General features: G+C 48.0%; 1 protein-coding gene across 1 annotated transcript; it reads right to left on the bottom strand.

The window, feature by feature from the left end:
- Window positions 1-12660: 12660 nt before the first annotated feature.
- On the bottom strand, window positions 12661-19761 carry IL21 (interleukin 21; the record flags this gene model as incomplete). The annotated part of the gene is made up of 5 exons (XM_081304713.1): window positions 19609-19761; window positions 19466-19501; window positions 14830-14991; window positions 12777-12854; window positions 12661-12684 (listed from the first exon to the last, which is right to left on the bottom strand). Exons 1-5 carry the CDS (start codon window positions 19756-19758, stop codon window positions 12661-12663), a joined length of 450 nt encoding a protein of 149 aa, XP_081160839.1. The 5' UTR covers window positions 19759-19761.
- Between the last annotated feature and the right edge of the window lie 2484 nt (window positions 19762-22245).

Here is a 22245-nt window from a genome sequence, read left to right as displayed (position 1 = left end):
GGCAACAGTTATAGAGTTTGCAAGGAAGATATGAAATTAACACTAAAGTATCTTTGGTATCTATTTAGCTTCTACAAAGACCCATATATTTATTAACTCAACTACATACAAGTTATACTTTTTAAAAACCTTTACCAACCTTGGCACTCAGATTGTGGCTCAGCAGTAGGGCGCTCGTCTGGCATGTGCGAGGCCCTGGGTTCGATCCTAGCACCACATTAAAGTTAATAAACAAAACAATAACAACAAAAAAACCTTTACAAACCTAAATACCTTTTACAATTTGCCCAAACTTTTAAAATGTTCTGTTATATCCCCTGTTTATTTTGAGATCATAGTAATCTTTACAACAACAACAAAAATAATTTCTCTTTTGAATGCAACTTTAACCTTAATTCTAGCCTATTCCAGAGTCACCCTGACATGGAGAAGGATGAGAGACAGAGCCTTGATTCAGCCTAAATTGAGGCTGGACTCTTGAAAAATCTGTTTTATTCCTGAAGCTGATCTTTGCCTTTTTTTTTTTAAACATCATTCTACAAAGTTCTCATGTGTTCTTTCCTGAGTATTTGGGTATCAGTCAATATGATGCATTACACTTGAAACACGAATCAAACAGAAAGGCTAAGAGAGTTCTTAACTTCTTTTTTGAGGGAAAAGTGGCATAATGTTTTCATGTTCCACATGATCAACCTTTGAACAATCGGTCTTTCTTTATGACCTTCCAAAAATACATTTAAATTTCCATTCCATTGTAAAGAGTAACACAAAGTTTTTTATATAACTTATTGACAACAGGTTACCTTTACCCAGAAATTTGACAGAAAATTTTACAAAAAAATTAATTGACGTAAATAAATATCAAACAAATTTGTTATTTCTACATAAATCCAAAGGAGACTATTGCTACAGATAACATTAACTTGGTAAAGTGTTCTCCCGAGCTTTACATTTTAAAAGGCCTGCATACTTGAGGACATGAGAGTGTCTAATATATAAAGAAGCCAGTAATGGTTAGTGTTACAATTACACAGATACCCTTATATTAACCAAGTTTAACCTTTAAAGTAGAATTTAAAGATAGCTTTAAATCTCTTCTACATTTATAAAACTGTTAATTATCAGAAATAGACTTAGTCAAAGCAAACAGATATAAGACAGGTCACCAAATGGCAGTGTGGTCATTTAATGTCAGATACAATGCATAAAAGAGAGCACTAATTGGTTATCTTTCCAGCAAATCTACATAAACTTTCATTTTACAAACTTTTACATGACACTTTGACAAGACTCAGACAAACATAGTTCTCATATGTAAACATATATGTGGTCACATATTCTTAAGTGTCCACTATGTTGTTAAAATAACTGTTGTTAATTTAACCAGTTATGAAGTAATCATTAAAAAGACTTTAAAATAGGTGCAAACACTAATTCCTTTAAGACTTAGTAAAACACAAGAAAATCATCTTGATAGACAAGAGAGGTTCACTGTTCAGACTTTGCTTCACACCAGTACATTAAAATTCAAATAACTTTAACTGATGGTGCTAATTATAGGCAACTTAATCACATGCAAAAATTTCTTGAGATTTACCTTCTAAAACTTTCTACAAGTTACTTAGATATCCCATAACTTGTTTACGTCCTTGGGTTTCTCCTCATTTTCATCTTCCACTTTAGCGCAATATGACTGCACCATACAAAACACTTTCTCATTCAGAAACATTTCTTTTACCTTCTAATTTTCCACACTAAGATGTATTTTCATGCCTATATGTTTTTAGTGTCTTTTCTAGTTTCAGACCCCTTTTTAAAATCCATATTCTGAAACAGTCCTCATGAATGTGATCTGTGCATGTAACTTACACAACAAACATCACCCAGGAGAGGGAGCAGACAACCTGGCACGTACAAAAACTGTCTGAACCGTTTCTCTCCTGGGCAGCGCTCAGGGGTTGGAGCACAGGACACTGAGCCTGCCCTGTCTGCCTCATCATCATCAAGTGCCATCACCTTGGAGGGCCCTGCTGCCAGTTGTCCCCAGAGGCTCCGCGGGGCCTTCCCCTTACACTAGGCACATTGACACTCAGGGAGGAGGCACTTCCGTCCTTTTCTTTGGGCTTCCTTGAGATCCCTCTGCAGAGGCTGCCTAAACACAGGGGGCCTTAGTTTCTGCCCCCCCTTTTCTGGGTGCCGTTGTCTGTCTGCAGTCTCCCCAGACATCTGGTGTGATGGGAGACTGTCACAGCCAGGGTGGCTCTGCCCAGGGATGGCTCTGCCCTGGCCAAGTGGGTCTCCTCTCAGGTCTTAAAGGGGGAGACCATTCCTGTCCCTGGTCATACACTGATGGTGCTGGGACCTACGGCCACATCCTTTGTGGCCAGCAGCCTCCCCCCACAGCTCCATGGCCAAAGGGGCTGAAGGCAGGCCGAGGCCAGTCCTCTTTGGCCATCGTCTGCATCCCAGGCAGCTTCCTGTTTGGTTGTTTTTCTGTTTTCCCAGCCCAGGGCCTGTCCCTGACCCACAGAGGGGCCGGTGCGGCTGCCTGGGCCCGGGGAGACCAGTGCCCGCCCGTGGCGCTGCTGCACTGCCTTGAGAGGGTGGAAGCCTTTCTTTTTTAGCCCTTTCTCCGGGCGTCACGCCTCCGGGCACGGACAGTGGCTTTTGTGTCTTCAGCTCAGTTTCTGACCATTCAGACCCTCATCATGCCACTGCCCAACGCCTGTCGCACAGACGCCTTCCTCCTGCTTCACCCCGAGAGATCAACTCCACCCCAAGATCATGAGTGACCCACAGAAACCAGCCAAAGGCCACACCCTTCTCCTAGGCAGGCTCCTCCCTGTGGGTGCCACTCAGCCAGGATCTTTCCTCCCAGGGACCACCAGTAAGATCCATGTCTTAAAGGGCCAGTAACAAACAGAAGAGAACCACAGAGCCCCATCCAGAGAGGACCCTGAACCAAGCTGACAGACAGAACTTTAAAACAGAGGGACTTAGCAAACCACATTTCTTCCACTCACTTTACTGCCATAAGGCCAATCTCAACTGCAAGGTTGTGTAATAGTTCACAAAGCCATTCAGAGGCCGACTGACTGTTACAGTAGAACAGCACCTTTTTCTTAGACAGGTTTTACCTATAGGTGGCCCTGTCTGCCAAGATCATTCCCAAGAGACTAGGTTTAGCTCTATATTGCCCATGTCTTAAAGGGCCAGTAACAGATCCCAACAAAACACAGACAACCACGAGGCAATTCCTGAACCTCAGGCCAACAAACAGCTGGGAACCTAGAATAGACCAAAAGGGAGTAAAATCCGTAGTTTTCCTCGTCCTGCTTAACTGCGACCCTACACCAGCAGCATCACAGATGTCCCCTCAAAGAAGGAACCAGATGTGTGGAATCAAGGGTCTCAGTGTGCACACAGGGGGACTTACCCGATGGCCAAGGGTGTTGAGACCTACTGAGCTCGGTTTCCTTTGTCAGAGTGGACCCAGATGGAGCCATCTCAACCATTCACGGGGAGAAGCCAGGAGTCTCCTGAAGCAGGGGGGCTTTGGCAGCTCTGGGCTTGTCCCTCGGTCCCTCCCTTTACTCACAGGAACAGCCCCTGCAGTTGGACCTGAAGCCAACCCACTGTCCCCTAACTATCCAGCCATCGGCTGGCCACCCGCGCACCAGCCACGGGGCAGCCTCAGCACGGCAGTGGGGTTGCTTGGAGAGCCAGGCCTGCCCAAGAAGGCCGCACAGGGGTCGCTCTCAGGTGCCATCTGGGTTGCCAATCTGTTACCGGAATCTCCATCCTTGTCCCTGGGCCAATCCAATAATGAGACGCAGCTCCAGAGGGTCTCTATGGAGACCTCCCTCAGTCGTCTGCTCTGCCACCCCAAACCATGTGCTGTGAAATCCCCGCAGTTAGTGGAGGCCTTTGCCGGGTCCTTGTTGCTCCACACCTGCAGGACTGGGCAGAGCCCCAAGGTGAAAACACGTCAACGTAGATGTCAATCAACATGAGCTCCTTCTTTCAAGACTCAAATCCTCTCCACAGTTTTCCCAATTTGGGTTCTTTTTCAGAGAATGACAAAGAGTCATTTCCACATTTTATCATTACTCTGGGTGGGACGGCTAGTCTAGTAGGAACTACTCCACCTTCCAGAACCAAAGCTTCACCATGGAATTCTGACCATCTCTCTACCACAGACGGTCATGTTGTACCAAATCATGGATTTTCACTCAGTGCTTCTCTCACTTGACTTCTCTTCCCCCTGCAGAGCTGGGGATTGAACCCAGAACTTTGTGCCGGCCACGTGAAGGGTGTCTGAGCACTGCAGAGCACTGTCCCCTCTCTTGTCTAGCCTTGATGGTCTTTAAATTCATGTTTAGTGATACAAATAAAAACCAGTGCGTTGTTAGTTCTAGATTATGGATGAACGTGGCAAATAAGAAATAAAGATGCATTATTGCTTTAAAATTTTTTTCTTTATTAAAATGAACAGCAGATGCGGCTGCCCTGGCCCTCCTCAGGAGAGAATAAGGAGGGAGAATCTCCTCAGTTCAGCCCAAATGTGTCCCCCTGTGAGGCGCCAGGCATTCCCAGTCAGAGGAAACCAGGGGCGAGGTGGCCGGCTGTTGTATGTACCAATCAGCACGTGACAAAACATGTTTCCTGATTGTGGAAGAAAATATAAACAGTGCAGATAACCCGGGACCCCCGACCCGGGACCTTTGACTCAGTGAACCCCTTCCACCTGGTGAGATCTTCTGCCTTCTCCGTGTTGACCTGGCCTTCCTGGGAGGGGTGAGTGCAGGAGGGGACTCTGCACCTGACCCCACCTGCCATCGTCCGTCCCACTGGCAGAGGCTTAGTTGGCTGGTAGGCTTCACGCCCAGCAGGCCTGTTAGCCAGGGGGAAGGAGATCTACCCTCCTGTCTTCTGTGGATGTCCAGCCGGGGAGGGGGCGCTGCATGCCTCGATTTCATTTAACCTGGGGTTGGACGAGGATACTCTCTATTTTTTAATAGAAATTGTTAAAGGTGACTTTTAAAATTGTGAATCTATTAATTCAGGATTCTTAAGTTATAAGTGACAGAACACAGCTGAATTGACTTAAATGCAAAAGAGGACTCACTGTCCCACATAGTCAGGTTGGTGGGAGTCCTGGGCAGGATCCGGGCCCTCGGGGGCGCCCTTGCACTCTGCTCTGTGCTCAGAAGAATGGCAGGGGGGACGGGCAGCAGCAGGTGCTCAGCCCCGGCCTGGCTTCAGCAACTGCAGAGGTCATCGCTGGGGCTGGAGTTACATTCCCACCCGCAGCTGGGGTGAGACCAGCCCCAGGGGCTGCGAGTTGGGCAAGGAGCCTGCCGGGGGAAAGAGGAAGGAGAGTAGATGTAAGGCGGATGGAGATGGAGACTGGGGCTTCTACTGGCTGCCATTGCTCCTCCACAGAGAAAAAGAAGTCGCTCCTTAGAAGTAGAAGCAGCAAGGCTAGACCAGAGGGCCGCAAAGGCAGAGGGACACCAGGTCACCCTGGATCGCTGGACGCGTGTTGGAGGCTGTGTTGGGGAGAGCTCCATCAAGCAGACAGCGGTGCTGGACTCTGGTAAGAGGGGACCCGACCGGAGGCAGTCATGGCAGAGGTTGATTAAAATGCCACACCCTCCACTCTTTCCTCTCACTGACTCCTTGGGCTACGGAATGAAATGGGCATTGACACACGATTCAGTGAGGCAAAGTTTGTGGAGAGGAGGCTCTCGGTGGGCCCCCTGTCTGGAGAGACTCCTCACGCAGGATGGGGCGCATGGGAATTCCCCCCGTGCCGTGTCCCTAGAGGCAACAGAAGTCAGAAGATAAGCTTGCTCCTGGGCAGGGGGTGACACCGTGCAAGGCACTCCCCTGCCACAGCTCACGTTGTCCCTGTGAGCACCTGCACCAACCCCAGCAGGGCCACCTGTCACCGCGACCTCACACACCCGGAAAGCCCCAGAGCCTTCTCGACTCCTCTGAGTGAAAGACGGAGGCCCAGGCACCCGGCTCAGGGAGCGACGAGGACTCTGGCTACATTCAGCTCACTTTGCCAGGTCTTCTGCTGTGTCCCCTCAGGGGCAGCTGCAGTGTCCCAGAAGAGGCCCCACCCTCCTGTCACCCTTCCTCCCGCTGCTTCTGTAGGTCCTGGCGCTGGGGCTGCCTGAGGGCTGCCCTGGGCAGTGGCGACCTCTGTGGATCCAGCAGGGAAAGCGCTGGGTTCTGCAGGAGGGGTGGCAGCGCCCTCTGGGACCCAACAGGGTATGTCCACGTGGCTTCACTAGGTGGCAGCAAGTCCTCTCCTTTTAAAGAGTCTTGCTGGGTCGAGGTGAGGAGCTTCTGCTGGGCCCGTGGCCAGCGTTCCCTGCGACACGCTGTGCCTGTGGCACTGCTGGCCGTGGGTCACCTGCCAGGCTTTCACCTCCAGTCACACTTCTGCTTGGACCCACGGCACAGGGAGCGCGTCCCCCAGGCTCAGCAGGCTGGAGAAGCTCCACGGAGCCCACTTCCCCAGGCAGCTGTGACGGCCCCTCTGCCCGCCTCCTTCCCTTCTACTCTTCTTCGTGTGACCAGCTCGCATCTCCTCTCTCTGCAGGACGGTGGGATCATGTTCATCCTGTCACAATGACGCTTTCCCCAGGGGCCCTCCAGGGAGTGGCTGGTTCCAAGCCAGTCCATGATGGAAGGGTGGCTTAAGTCTGGACTCCCTGCACACATGTCCTCCCTGGGAAACACTCTCTGTGAGGGGGCTGCCCTGGGGCAGGGTGGTTGGTGGCAGGAGGTCGAGGTCCTCGTGGTGTGCGGGGACACAGGGACGCAGGGTACAGAGCAGTCGCGCAGATTTGCTCCCCTGAGCCCTCTTTAAGCTGTGACGTCTCAAACACTAGCTCCTTTAGGTCAAGTTGGCTTAAAGAGAATGAAGTTGTGACTTAAAAGGAAACAATCTCTATGAAAATGTAATAAATGTACTTCATCTTATGGGAGCAAACATATCCCAATTTTCATATTAGAAAAGTTAATAGTTAACTCTAACTCCACTATGATAATAAAAGTAGTCTTTTCCCAAAATCTTCTTCTTACTTTAAACATAAACCTTTTTTAACATCACTTTTTAAAAATATTTTTTTAGTTGTAGATGGACACAAAGCCTTTATTTTATTTATTTATTTTTAATTTTTATTTTTGTGTGGTGCCAGGGATTGAACCTAGTGCCTCACACATGCTAGGTAAGCGCTCTCCCACTGAGCCACAGCCCTGGCCCCTTAACATCACTTTTATAGAAAAATAGTTTTATTTTTCTAAAATAACATTTTTTTTAGGAAAAAAAAAAAGTCTTAGGCTGCAGACAGGGTGGGCCTCGCCAGGTCCCTGGGTGCTTTCCCTCAGTCCTCTGATGGCAGCCCCCTCTGCTGGGTGCTCGATGACATCCAGCACCTGGGGACGGGCAGCCTGGCCAGACCCCCTGCACACGTGACCAGCCAGCGAGAAGCACCAACGCCAGCCCTTGGCCTCCAGGAGGGGCTGGCCACGCTCTCGCCCAGCCCTGCTCCAGGGCTGCGCAGGGTCTGGCTGAGTCTGGGCTTCCCCTGAATCCACAGCCCGGTGTGGCCGTCCCCTCCTGCTTCCCCAGGCCCCTGCTGATTTCCCTGGGAGCAGCTCCCTCAAAAATCACCAGAATCCTTGATGTGCATTCTCTTGAGAAACCAAACAAGGACACTTTACAGCCTCTGGTTTGTGAAAGTGGTCAGGACCAAATGGTGTCATTTTGGTCAACTTCACATGGAAGAATTTGGCGGTAGGCTCGGAAACCGTCAAGGTGTTTCTTGTTCAGTGGAAAAACATTAAACATTATAAACCATAAAAACGATTTTGCAAAAAGTTTAATACACGGTAAAATGTTTCCATGTTTTCCGAATTTCCAACTGCTGAAGGCCAGTTTCAAAAATAAAGAAGAGCTGTGGTCGCATCTAATGAAAGAGTGGGGCAATTTGCGGAGGGTACAAGGTGCCAGGGATCAGGAGAAGCTCCAAGGGGGTCGCATAGGAGGAGGAGGCGGCGCGTGTGGGGAATCAGGGCTCCGAGGGCTCCCGAGTCCAGGCGCTGCGCTAGGTGCCAGGTGCCAAGCAGTGAGCGAGCAGCCGCCAGTGGAGCCGTGTCTGGGGAGACCGTGACAACCGACACGGGAGAGGCCACGAGTGGCCAATGGGGTGAGGAGCAGGTTTGCTGGGGGTTGAAGACCCGGCGCAGGGAGGGCCTGAAGGAAGGGGACACAGGAATGGAGACAGGAAAGAGCAGCAGGGTGGCTGGCTGAGTGGAAGGGGAGTAGGAGGAGGCTTCCGAGCCCGTTCAGCTCAGGCCTTCCCCCACACGATGTGGGAGCCCCTGGAAGGCTCTGAGCTGAGGGCCGAGTGTCGGCTGGATTTTAACGGCCCACCCAGTTTGCTTCCTTGCATGTAGGTTTTGGTGACAGACAGGGACAAAAGCAGGAAAACTATTTAGGAGCTGTTGTGATCATCTGAGTGGGAGATTGAGCCACAGTAAGCAAGCACAAGTGGCTGTCAGCATGAAGTGATTGGATTCTGGCAGTGTTTTGAGACAGAATCAACTGACTTTGGTGATAACTGGACTCAGCGTGTAAGAGGAAGGCCAAGGAAGATGTTAATAAATAAGCCTTGCGTCCTGTGTTTAGTTCAATTTTGCAAATGTTTGTTTCCTACTCTGTGTCTCTGGCTGCGTATGAGGCACGGCACCAGCAGGATGCAGGCCTCCCTGCCAAGAGCCTGTGCTCTGGAAAGAGGCGGACATGCCAATAAAGACACAGACCCACGTGAAGTCTAACGATCAAAGTGTGCCCGAGTTCTGGCAGTGGGGCTGCCACTGTCACTGTGAGACTGGGATGGAAGTCATTCTGCCGGTGATGGACGGAGGAGGGTTTCCTGGGTGTTCTGAGGGGGGTGGGGTGCTCCGGGAGAGGACCCTGCAGGAGGGAGGCCTCAGGAGGGAGGCCTCAGGAGGGTCTTAGAGGAGCTGGAAGCACACTGGGTTGGCTGGGATAACCACACAGCGGGGAAGAGCGGATGTTGGTGGGTTTTGGGGGCCCGATCCTGCCTGGACCTTGCTTGAAAGACAGCAGGGACAGGTTTTGTGCTTTGAGGCAAACCTCTCACCACATTGCCCTGGCTGGCCTCCAGCTCCTGGCTCAAGTGATCTTCTGTCTCAGCCTCCCAAGTTGATGGGACTACAGGTGTGTGGCTACACCTGGCTCAGAGAAAGTTTCCAATAGGGATTCTTGTGATAAGAATAAGTTTTATAAACTTATAAAACTTAAGAATAATAGACTCATTAAACTTATAAGTTCAGTCTGGCAGCATGTGGAAGTAGTCAGAGGAGAAGGGAGAGGCGAGAAACAGCTGGAGGTCACTGTAACCATGGCAGTGAGGGGGTGGCACCTGCCTGTAATCCCAGCACAGCAGGAGGATCAGGAGTTCAGGGCCAGCCTCAGCCACCTAGGGAGACCCCCCCCCCCAGGGCTGGGGATGAAGTTCAGAGGTAAAGTGCCCCTGAGTTCAATCCCCAGTACCAAAAAAATAAAAAAGAGAGAGCTGAGAGCCTGAATGGAGTGTAGCGGAGGAGGGACTGGGGGCTGGGGACCCAGTGCTTAAGTGAATGAGGAGGGAGCAGACTGCAGGCTGGGGACGCCGTCCCATCCACCAGAGCCAGGAGTCTTGGGAAAGTGAAGGCCTTGGAAGAGGAAGGAAGTGGTGGTGGGGGGTCCGGCCATGTGGGCTGGGAGGGCTCCGGAGGTGGAGATTTCAGAGAGCCCGGGTGGACTACGGGACGGGGCAGAACATGGGTGCTCAGCATCAAGGTCAAGGTCCCAGGAAGCCGCAGTGTGGGAATCTGCCTCATGGGCGGGCACCAAAGTCACCTGGGATGGTGGCAGACGTTGGGTTCAAGGGAAGGAGAGTGCCTGGTGCTGGCTGAACCTGGGGCAGTGAGCAGGATCTGACTTCACTAAGCAGAACAGGACTAGGAGCCCCGGAAGGCGTGCACAGGAGCGTGTGAGCCAGGTGCGCGCGGGCACCAGGAGTGTGCTCTCGCTCCTCCGGGGTCTGCTGTTCATGTGGGAGGGCTGCTGAGACCCCCGAGGCTGGGACAGGCAGTGGACAGTGTGTGTCGGTGGCCACAGGCCAGGAGAGAAGGTCGTCTTCACCACGGACTTGTAAAGTCACCTGCTCCAGAAACCAAGAGCCGTCTTTTCTGTTCCACCGAGACGACGGCATTAAGGTTTCCAGGAATCACAACAGACGGTTGTACTGACCGCGTGGTATTTAATATGATCAGGTCTTAAATAAGAAGACAGGAGCATAAACAATTAAAATGAAATACATAATAAATAATCATTAAGTTATAAAGTACATAGTTTATATTAAAACTAAATTCTCAGCTGCAAATGTCAATACAGAAGAGCCATAATATAGAATCATAATGCTACGATTTTATACAAGAGTCCAGAGAAGACAGTTTCAGCTAAAATAGTCAAAATTCAGATTGATCTTCCTTGAACTCCAGGACCTACAGCAGAGATTCCCCTCTGTGCCTTTCCTCTCAGGACCTTTTTCTGCTCCTACAAATGGTATTGGGATCACGCTGAGCACCGGAGCATCAGGCTCTGCTGGAGTTGTGCTGAGAGGCTGGTCCCTGCTCCTGCAGGAGCGCCCAGAACTCGAGGGACTCACGTGGCCACAGCTCTGCAGAAGAGAGCAGCCCCCGGGGACTGAGTCCAGCGCCCTGGATGTACACAAGGAAGTGGAAATCCTCCGAGTTAACCAGTGCCCACGGATGCAGGTGTCCCACGTCACTGTCCCCAGGTGAGCGGTGGGGTCTGGTTCTCCTCCGTCCCTTCTGGACGGGCTTCCTGAAGGCGGCACAGCAGAGGGCAGCACTGCCTCTCCTGGCGCTGGGGCTGTGCTGAGCCTGAAGGTCGAGGTCCTCAGCCAGCCCCGAGAGTCCTGCTCACTTTTAGAGTGAAGAGCCTGGCCAAAAGGGCTAGGACAGATCCTTAACAGTAAACACACCAAAATAAATACATTAAATAGAACATCACAATGTCAAGAAGTCAGCAAGTATAAAGCCCGAACCCAAACACAGTCTGGGTCTTTCCCACGCTCCAGGGGGGCTGCATCCCTGGCCCCTGCCACTCTTGGCTCTGCCCGGCAGCTGGGTGGCACCCCGGAGGCTCAGCAGGCTGCTGTGGCCATCCCAGGCCACGCTCCCACAGTCCCTCGGGGATGGCATATTTTAAAGGCTTTAAAAAGTGACTCATTTCTGACGATAAAGCACTTCAAGGAGCTTTCAGGAAAGAACCATGCTGGACGCACCTTTCCAATCTGAATTTGTCTGGAAAACACTTTCAAGCGGACAAGTTTTCTTCTCAGAGTGTAAGGCACTCCCACCTCCTGCTCTCGCATGCTCAGAGCCACTGAACAATAAGAAATTCTCAAATAGCTTATACCAGTCTAGCGAAAATTTTATTTTTCTAGAGTTTTTAACTTGCTATTTAAACACACTCTGCTGAAATTGATATGAAAGATCAGTTGGAGCAGATATCTTGTTTTTACAACTCTTGACCAAAAGATTGGAAAGTTTACTGGAAAGCCTGAGACAGGCCTCCCGGCCACTTTGTCTCCTAGCTTTGAGTTTGTGTCAGTGACTGAATTTGTCTTTTCCAAAGTGAACACAGAGTCTCTAACACGAGAAACCTGTTCTGGAGTATACTCATCACAGAAGTTTCATTTTAAAACGAAGAAAGCAAAGATGGAGGAAGGAGACCTCTGGAGTCACTGGGTCCCCTGTAGTATGACCGCACCGTCTGAGAGCCAGGACACGGCCTCAACCCTCCATCCCAGGAGGCCACCAGTGCCTGTCCCTCGGCAGAGTTCACTTGACATGTTTGCACACCTCAAAGGCCACGTATATTCCATAAATACATTCATAACTATAGAATTTAAATATTTTTGACAAAAATATAAAAAAGCAGGATTTTTTTGGTCCCCATCTGGTAAATCTGTCCCCTGATACATAAATAAGTTACATATTTATTTGTTAGGCACTTTGAAATAAAACGTAAAACATCTTCAGATATGCATTTTTAAACATTCAGTTTACATTTCCTTAGAAGAATACAGATTTCAACTTTTCATTTTGATCCTGTGCTTCTCTATGTTCAGCTTGAATGAAGGCATGCACTTTTAAGGTATGGTCATGACAGAACCCATTCTTGTGGTAATTAACACTAAAGTTAACGGAAGATCAATAAATTCTTGAGGAGTATTTTTGGTTAACAATTTTAGCCTTCTCCATCAGCCAAGGAATGTCACAGTTGGGCAGTGAGATAAAGTAAAAATGCAGAAGCCATAGAAACCCATGACCTGGGAAGTCATGCTCCTGGCCCTGAAGTGTGGCATACTAATTTGGGGAAAGATTGTAGCTTTGCACACTTACTGAGGTCTTTTCCCACACTAACGGACTGCACTTCTGCTCTCAGAGTACCAAGAAGTGAGTCCGACTGCTGTTAGAGTGTGTCATGTAGCGCCCAGCTCCAAGTCAGGTCTCCAGGAACCTTCCTCTGCCTCGTGTCTAGGGAAGATGCTGGTGGACCATCTGTGGAGAGAGTGTGCCGTGAGTACTCGACCTGAGAAGCACTCGGTTAGACACAGACCAAGGACAGCCGCAGGGTGACTTAAGGAAGATACCTTTTGGAGAAGCGACTTCAGTCTTTCCAGAAATTCCTTAGGTGGTTTCTTCTCATAGGAGTCACATGAAGGGCATGTCTAGAAATCAAGGAAAAGCAACATTCTTCTTTAAAACTCCTTCCTACTGAATAAAGTGTTTATTTAAAATTTATATTTTCCAGCCAGGCTTGACGGCACAGGCCTGTGATCCCAGTTGGTCAGGAGGCTGAGGAAGGAGGATCATGAGTTCAAAGCCAGCCTCAGCAACTCAGCAAGGTCATAAGCAACTCAGCAAGACTCTGTCTCTAGATAAAATATTTTTAAAAACGGCTGGGGATGTGGCTCAATAGTTAAGTGCTCCCCCCAGGTTCAATTCCTGGTACAAAAACAAAACAAAAATAAAAAATCTGGGAAAGCACATAGAATTGTTCTGAAAGTAACAATGGTAAAAATCACTTATAATCCTGTTCCTAGGAAAGCCTGCAATATCTGGTATATCTCCCCCAGTGTTGTTTAAGATTTTTGTTTTTACTTTGCTTTTATGTTACACTGGTTGATAATCTGTTTTTTTCCCCTAACACATCACAAGAATTTCCTAGGTGTTACATAGTCTTCAAAAGTATTAAATATAATGGTTACTTTGTATGCCAACAAAGAATGAAATTATTACCATTTTTGGACACCTAGGTAGCTTCTAATTTTTCCCTTTGGTAAGCAATACTTCAAAAACCACCTCTGTAAATCATTTTTCATGGATATTTAGTTTATTTGATAAATTTCTAGAAGTAGAATAACTAAATTAAAGACAAATAATTTTTAAGGTTTTTGATATACATTGTAAAATAATTGCATGTCTTTTCACTTACAGTATTCTTATTATTGGGAAAAAATGATAAACAAATTCTCATTTAATTGGAAAAAATAAGATTTCCTTGTTTTAACATGCATTTGATGGCTGGGAGATTGAACTGCCTGCTCACACTCCTCCCTCCCTCCCTTCCTTCCTAGCTCTGGATTTACATTCTCTATTCTTCTTCCAGGTGTAGCGTGGTATTTAAGCCCCTGGGTGCCAGTTTCATGCAGTGACAACATCTGGCTGAGAGACATGAGTAAGTCATTCTGACAACTATTTGTGGCACCTGGTGAGTCTCTTAACTTCTTGAGTAGGTCTCACTCTCTTCCTCTGTAAAATGAAGGTGCTTAACTGGATAGTTCCAAGTTCAGTGCTGAGGTGTTGGGTTTTAAAGCCACGCCCAGCTCCTTTCATTCTGAGGAAGGTTTTAAAGGGCTATTTTCACATGGCAACCTGGCCAAGCAGTCAAAGGAAATAAGAATCATTTTGATAGTGTCATTAAGATTTCACTTGAAACACGTGGGGAATTTCTTGGAGGAGGGAGACTTAATAACAAAATTTTAGAGTAACTTATTTTATGTGGTTTCCACTGGTTGAGATGAATGCTAGTTACTCATGTTCTTGAGTATTACCGTTGCCCATGAGTTGGCATAAGAAGATATACACAAGAAAGACTTGGGTATCTGAAAAACCAGGGATGTGGAAATTCCCCAGCCAAGCAACAGAGTACATCTTTTTAAGTTCAATACTGACTCTGTTACTGTTCAGGACAAAAATGTTCTTTAAGAGAGAAGAGCAAAGTTTAAGATGATCTTGATCTCCTGCAGGCTGTCCCTTTTCTTGTCAGAAAGCCAGGATCCAGCTCCCATGAACAAGAGTACAAGCTATATGTGGCCATATATAACAGGAGGAAAATTCTTCTTAGTGTCTAAGTCACAGTCGGATGCTCTTCCTAAGGACTCGCCTCAGGAAGCTACATGAACATAGTCCAGCTACTAGAGATTAGCAGCAAATTCTAACTGGATTTCTGGGCACTTTTGAGGTCTTGAAAGAAGCAAGCTACTTCTCAAAATGTACCACATATGACAAGGTGTCACTAGAGCCCTAGAGGTTCCAGCTGTGAGAGTGTGTGTGTGTGTGTGTGTGTGTGTGTACCATAACAGACATATTGCATTGTAGTTAACAAATACAAATGGGATAGGTGACAAGTGATGGTCTTACTGGAATGAGTTCCTGCTTTCTGCTTGCATTTGTAGAAGGTACTCTCCTCTTCAGGTTTTTGATGAATATATTGATCCTCGTTCCGTTGTCTCCTGTGTTTGGTGGCTTGAGTTGGCCAGCAAACTTCTGAAAGCACAGCAAAGCTGACTGCTCACAGCGTCCCTGAAAGAGAACCAATTTGCACCAGTTTGCACAGACGTTAGGGAAGTCATCACAATGCTGAGAGTGACTCTCCCGGCCTCTCCTTCCACCTGTACCAGCGTGCGTAGGGTCACACTTATCTCAACAGAGCAGGAAGGGCTGAGCGCACCACCTCTGAATCGTTGGCCAGAGAAGACAGAGGTGCCTGGGTGTAAATTTCCCCTTGTGCTGGGAAGAAGGAACGGGTTCTGCCTTGCTGAGACAGGAGAGGAGAGCCTCCCTTTTCCATGGCTCTTTATTCTTAGTGCCACACTGAGGTACGTATTGAGGTCTGGCTGGTAGGAGGGCTGGTGGGAGGCAGGCGGCCAGGGAGAGCTCGTTTGGTTTAAAAGCACGGCTGCTCCATTATGAGGCTCCAAGTTGCTCTGTGGCTTTGGTAAATTACACTGCAGTCTGGTTTGCCAGCTGTCACTCTGGGAGATCCACCGAGCACCTCTCAGTGGTGGGCTGTAAGCAGCTTTCCACCCTGTGCAGCGATGGCCCCAGGTCTTGCTGATAGGAGATGCACTTAGCACTGATTGTGCAGCCCACAGGTGAGTGACTGAGTGAAAGCTCACACTTGGGAAGGGAAGTGGGTTCCTATCTCTGAGGACATATTCGAAGATTCCTGTCCTTCCCAAGGCTATGCATGGCTTTTCTAAAATCCTGTTCACATCCTCGGGTAAGTTAGGGTAGGATTCCAAACCAACAAACCAATCACACAGCCGAGAACAGTATTTGAGATCTGCCCAACCGATGGGAGCAGGACCATTCCTTAGAAGACAGAATAGGGCTAAGGACATAGCTCAGTGGCGGAGCACTTGCCTAGCAGTAGAGGCCCAGGGTCCATCACTAGCACCACAGGAAGGAAGGAAGGAGATAAAAGTAGTGTCTCCCACTATAGAGCAAGGACTCGCCTTGGCAAAATGACTAGAGAAGAAGCCAGAATCTTAACAACCAAACCAGAAAGGGAATGGAACTCCTTGGGAGAGCAGCTCTTAAGTCCACTCCCCAAAGCACACGGATGCTGACCTAGGAAGGGCCTGTACCTGGGTCCCTTCTGTCCAGGCTACCTGTTTTCCTTTAGCCCGTGCATGCAATGCTGTTTCCCCCCAAATGCCACATCTTGGTCTTCTATCTATCAAGACCAAGATGTGGCCTTCTATCAAGAAACCTCCAGAAAGAGGAGTGGGCAGTGCAGGACAGCATTCCCTGCATCTGCTCAGGGCAGTCAGCTGGAAGCAGCCCGAGCCTGCTTTGCATTTTCCAGCCCATGTGTGCACCCCACATGGATGTTGATTAATAACACGCATCTCTAAGTCACAAACCCCCAGTTTCGCTTTGCATATGTGGCCACAAGCCGAGAACCTGCTTATCTGGTTTCCTCATACCAGGCCGGGTTGCCTTTCATCCGGCAAGGTGGTGTCCTTTCCAATTTTGCCAAAATGCTTATTTAATAGAAACTATTTATAAATGTTAATTATAGCACTTTTTTTTCCTTGAAAACCACATGTTCATGTTTGTTGAAGTTTTTTCTTTTCTCTTCTTTTTGACCACAACCGGCTTAACTTACTGGAAAAAAAATAATATTCATATTTAAAGAGATAAATTTTCCAGCTGAAACTGAAAACACTAACTGCTTCATCCGTGATGATCTGAGAAACCAGCATTTCTCACAGGGGCCTGTTTTGCTGAGTTAACATTTTCATTTGTATGTTGAAACCAAATTAGGTTCCAAAGAAGTACAGGGGCCCTAAGGAACCAGTGCTCTGTGACAAGATCACCAGGAATGATCAAGACCCATGGACAAAACTTTTAACCCTAAGAAAGGCTTTCTGAGAGCCTCTGTCATTAGAAGAAGATGGCACATGGGTGCCAAGGCTGGTGCTGATGGGGCTGTGTCTCCCAGCCCTCCCTGTCCACCTGTGTGGACAGATACTGTGTTTGCTTTGTGGTCCTGTCCTGCAAGAGCAGAGCTGTGCCTGGCAAAGTGCGGTCTAGACAACTAACCGCTGGGCCTCACCTCAGGAGCACGCCAGAGCAGCCTCAGGAAGGAACAGAAATGAGAACCTGCCCTGCCACCTGCCCAGAGGTGTGCAGGCAGGGAGACGGACCTAGACCCAGGCAGCCTCCGGTGCCCTGGCCTCAGGAGTCCTGGGCCAGCCCAAGTCCCTGTACAGCACCTCTTGGGGCATCCCTGCCGCTCTCCTTTGCTGGGCCTTGGTGACAGCAAAGTCCTGGGGAAGGTTCTGTTCCCTGGGCCATCGATACTGGAGAGCATGAGGAGCTCCGGTCCCACCTTGGTTTTGCAGACTAGAGGGAATGAAGGGAGTCAGAGAGTCCTCTCAGGCCGGGAAGCAGTCAGGAGCTGCTTTTGGAAAAAAGCTCACTTTATTTTGCAATTGAATATTTGAAAGCATTTGCCTCCTCAGAGCCTACTTTTAGACTCATTAGGTTTCTTCTTCTTCTTCTTTTGCAAAGAAAGCCATGCTCATTTGTGAAAGGAAGCCTCGCTCCCTGAGAAGATCACCTCTGTCCCCCCCACAAACTGAGCTTGTATCAGGGTTTGCAACAGCAGCACCACAGACATCCTGGACCACTCCTGGCTGTCAGAGCTGTCTAATGCACTCCACTGAGCAGCGTCCTGTCCTCTAACTACCAGAGGCGGCGGCACCCTCCCTGCCAGCCCCAGTCCTTCCAACCCCAAATTTCTCTGGACAATGTCAAAGGTCCCTTGGGGGCAAAATCACCACGACTGGAGGACCCCTGGTTATTCGACTGAAGGAAGAAGGAGAGAGAGAGGGGCGAGAAACCTGGAGGGGCCAGTTAGAGATCCTTGCTGAGCACTATTACATAAATGCACATTTACAGCCCTATTTTCAGTAAACTTCTAAATTCTGTTACAGGCCCTGCTTTGGAGCTGGCCCTGAAAAACTTGGCCTCAACTCTCTTCTTCCTTCCTGAACTTTTCAGCCAGTGAACTTAAAGATCTCAGGTGTACACGACTCCCCTGTATCATAGAAAGCAGAGCTTGATCAGATTATCAGACAGCTCTGGTATTGCTGAGACAAAACCCGCTCTTTTAGATGTAAGATATAAATGTCTTTCAGTGGAGCAGGGACAAGGAGGGAATGGAAGGTGAGGGACTAGAAGGTGTGGGTGTGTGTGCATGTATGGAAACATCACCCTGATCCACTAATGTGTACAATGGATATGCACTAATAATCATAATGGAAAGATAAAAAATGAAAGTGGCTATGAAAAACTTACACTTCAGAAATCATTCATTAACACAACATATAAAGGAATTACCCGTTGGATGAGTTTAAGTTAGAAAATGGGCTATTTTCCTATGTTGCAAGTTGAAGAGTGCAGCTAGGAAACTCTGGGAAGAACAGGAACCCTAGTCAAACAAGGCGCACAAGATGCTGAAAAACACATGTTTTGATACTTAGGCACCTTGAATTAAGAAGTATTCCTAATTATGCTACTTTCATTTTAGATGCTACTTAGTAGAAAAGGACCTAGTAAATATGAGAGTAGCTAGGTTCCGAGCTGGAGAGTGAATTTTAGAGAAAAGCAATAGTTGTGACTCATTCACTTTCTAAAGTTTTACACAGTCATTTACCATAACTGTTTTCTTTGCAATGCCTCTTAGTAAATCTGCCCCTTTGTAGTGTCCTAATTACTGGTAGCACTTTCATAGTTATCCTAATTTATGCAATTAAAGGTTGGTGACAATGAATGTCAGGTTTCCCAGATTGCATTTATGCCCTCAGGGTGCCAAGCCAGCAGACCACACTGAAGAGGTTACCGGGAAAAGACCAGTAGACACCGCTCTTGAACAGCTGCCTGGCCGCTTCTCCCTGGGACTTGGATTTGAAGGGCTGAAGAGATGGACTAAGTTGTTGAAAATGGTCCTTTCAAAAGACCCTACCGAGGGTCAAGGTACGTGCGAACAATACTTCAAGGGAGGGCTGGGGCTTCCGCAGCGCTGTCCCCCACACGGTCCCTGTAATCTAATTCTTGCTATCTTTTTACTTTATTTCTAGTTTATTATTTAAAAGGGAATTCCTCTCCTTCTGGGAGGAATTGTGTCTGTGTTCCCTAAATAAGACTACAGAGAAGACTGAAGAATCTCCATGCCCGAGGGCCCTGAAATGTAGCTACCTGTTCCTTGTTTCTTTTATCATTTTATCATTCTGTCTTACAAAACTACTTAAGAGTACTCTTAGAGATACTTGAATATAGACATTTGTTTTATAAGAAACATAATGTAGCAGTTTGTTGGTAAATCTATGACTATTGAATAAAATAGAAATAAGTATTTTGCCAATTATTAAATGCCCAGATGCATTGAAATTAAGTGTATTCCCAAATAACCATCATAATGCCTTTCTTATAGGATTAAAAACATATCACATATATTTTCAGAAATAAATTCAACAGGTCTTACCTTCACATCTTGCGGAGCTGGCAGAAGTTCAGGCTCCTAGAGAGAAAAAGAAATCAATTCCAATTTACACTTGTAAGTTGAAAGCCTGCTTGCACACAACCTACAAATGCCATTCCACACTGCCGGGGTGCGTGGGCTCTTACCAAGTTATTCACATATTTTTTCAGCTGGTCAACTGTGTGTATAAGGTGACGCATTCTAATCATGAGGCGACGATCTTGCCCTTGGGAGCTTGAGTTATGGGCCACTGTCCCCAGAAGGATGACCATCAGACAGAGAAGCATCCTCTCCATGTGGCCAGGGTGGGTCCCCTCGGTGCAACAGGAGGGCAGGAGCCTTCTGCTCACTTGATTGTGACTGGGGACGGGCTGTCAGGGAGCCCTTTTATTCCCCCTCAGGGAGAGGCCAGGCCCTCCCAGTGAGCCTGGAAATCTCTCTAGAATGGATGAATGTGAGTAACTCGATTTTCTTTTCCACTGGCTAGGTATACGTGTGCATGTAATAGTGCGTGGGGGCAGGGATCGCTGGAGTGAACGAAATGTGCCCCGTCTGCACCTTACACAGGAAAAAGACAGAAATGGGTGAATTCCAATTTTCAGCTTGAACCAAGAGAGTGTGTGCTAAGTGGCAGGTACTGTGATACTTCAAGGAGGTAAACAAAACACTTTGATCTCTTTTCCTCGGCACCCCTGGCATCTGACCTGTCCCCTCTGACAGTCATCAGGGTACTTCAATAATGAGTAAAGTGGAGTGAGTACCTACTGGCAGGACTTTTTCTTAGGTAGGCTATGTCTCTGACTGAAATCACCCTGTATTCCATGATAAGGGGAGGAGGGAAGACCACCTTTTAGGAAATTTTAAATAAAGGGGGTGTTTTCCTAACTTGCTGGAATATTTTAGGTTTTTATCAGGTTTGAAGGGCTAAAAATAGAATTGGCTCCCAACTCTTCATTAAGCAACAGTAATGTTGGCTTCTGACATTTTATTTAGCAATCTGACTTATAAATACCATGAGTGATTCTAATATTCTATAGAAAATGTATTCCCCCTGATCAAGATATCATTATACCATTAAAATAAGCACCCACAGGGCCCTGGTTGTGGCTCAGTGGTAGAGTGCTCGCCTGGTATGTGTGAGGCCCTGGGTGTGATCCTCAGCACCACATAAAAATAAATAAACAAAATAAAAAGGTACAAAAAAGGCACCCACAAATTCTTCCATTGTCCCTCTCTTCTCTATGATGCATCAGTTAAGTGAGTGACAGATGCTGGTACTCGGTCCTATCCAAGTCAAACAAGAGTTTCAACAGCGACACTGGCAGTGCTGGGAAATGGTGCTTTCTTGGAGGGCAGTGTCTGCCACTTCTGTTAGATGTTGTCACCTGTGGGTGTGAGCACACAATCCTAACTGTGTCTGCGACCAGGGTTTGCCATCCCCTCTCCTCTGCCTCTTGTCCCTGTGACTCTACCCATTTGAGAAAGTTGGATATAATATTCTAGCCTAAGAGAGCCTTGCTCCACAGTCAGATCGGTCTTAAAACTAACCCTGGGTATAGATGTTATTTATACTCCTATTGCTCATCTATGTTGTTACACACTTACCTGCAGCCATACTTTATTCTAGAATGGTATGTAACCAAGATAAATGGGAGTTTGTACTTCATTGGCTCTGGGGGTTGACTATGGATTTTTTTATTCTAGAATATACAGGTTTGGTGTTACAATAGATGAAAACTTTTCCAACATGATCAGGAAGTTCTCCTCATAAACATCATACTCTGTAGGGGTTCTGGGAGAACTCACTAATCCATATAGACTTGGGATCACCGCACGGCCCCATGTCTGTGCAAGCCTTCCTCATCTGCCCACGCAGATGACCGTCTCCACCAAGACTCTCCACCAGTGCCTCCCTCGGTGCTAGACGCCCACCTCCTGGGACCTCCCCGCCTCTCTCCAGTCCCTCAACTAAGGTATCAGGGACCCCAGAGCCAGTCCAGAATTTTGACCCAAGACCCGAGGGTCAGAACTTCTGCAGTACTGCCTCCCACCAAGATGTCCTTGTCCTAACCCTGGGTACCAGTGAATGTGTCACTTTACATGACAAAAGGGATGCTGCTGTGATTAAGTCAAGACTCCCAGATGGGGAGGGCTTCATGGGCTGTCCCATGAGCCAAGGTGCTTACTGTGCTCATCCAAGGAAGGAAGGGAGGAAGGAAGGAAGGAAGGAAGGAAGGAAGGAAGGAAGGAAGGAAGGAAGGAAGGAAAGAGGGAAGGAAGGAAGGAAGGAAGGAAGGAAGGAAGGAAGGAAGGAAGGAAGGAAAGAGGGAAGGAGGGAAGGAAGGAAGGAGGGAAGGAAAGAGGGAAGGAGGAAGGAGGGAAGGAAGGAAGGAAAGAAAGAGGGAAGGAGGGAAGGAAGGAAGGAAAGAGGGAAGGAGGGAAGGAAGGAGGAAGGGAAGGAAGGAAGGAAGGAGGGAAGGAGGGAAGGAAGAAAGGAAAGAAAGAGGGAGGGAAGGAGGGAAGGAGGGAAGGAAGAAAGGAAAGAAAGAGGGAGGGAAGGAGGGAAGGAAGGAAAGAGGGAAGGAGGGAAGGAGGGAAGGAAGAAAGGAAAGAAAGAGGGAGGGAAGGAGGGAAGGAAGGAAGGAGGGAAGGAGGGAGGGAGGGAAGGAAGGAGGAAGGAAGGAGGGAGGGAGGGAGGGAAGCAGGGAGGAAGAGAAGGAGGGAAGGAGGGAAGGAGGGAGGGAGGGAAGGAAGCAGGGAGGAAGAGAAGGAGGGAAGGAGGG

The sequence above is a fragment of the Spermophilus citellus genome, assembly GCF_964194105.1.
Source record: "Spermophilus citellus genome assembly, chromosome: 8".
NCBI lineage: Eukaryota > Metazoa > Chordata > Mammalia > Rodentia > Sciuridae > Spermophilus > Spermophilus citellus.
The sequence above is the reverse complement of the archived record's forward strand: the minus strand, read 5'-3'. Positions and strand labels throughout refer to the sequence as shown.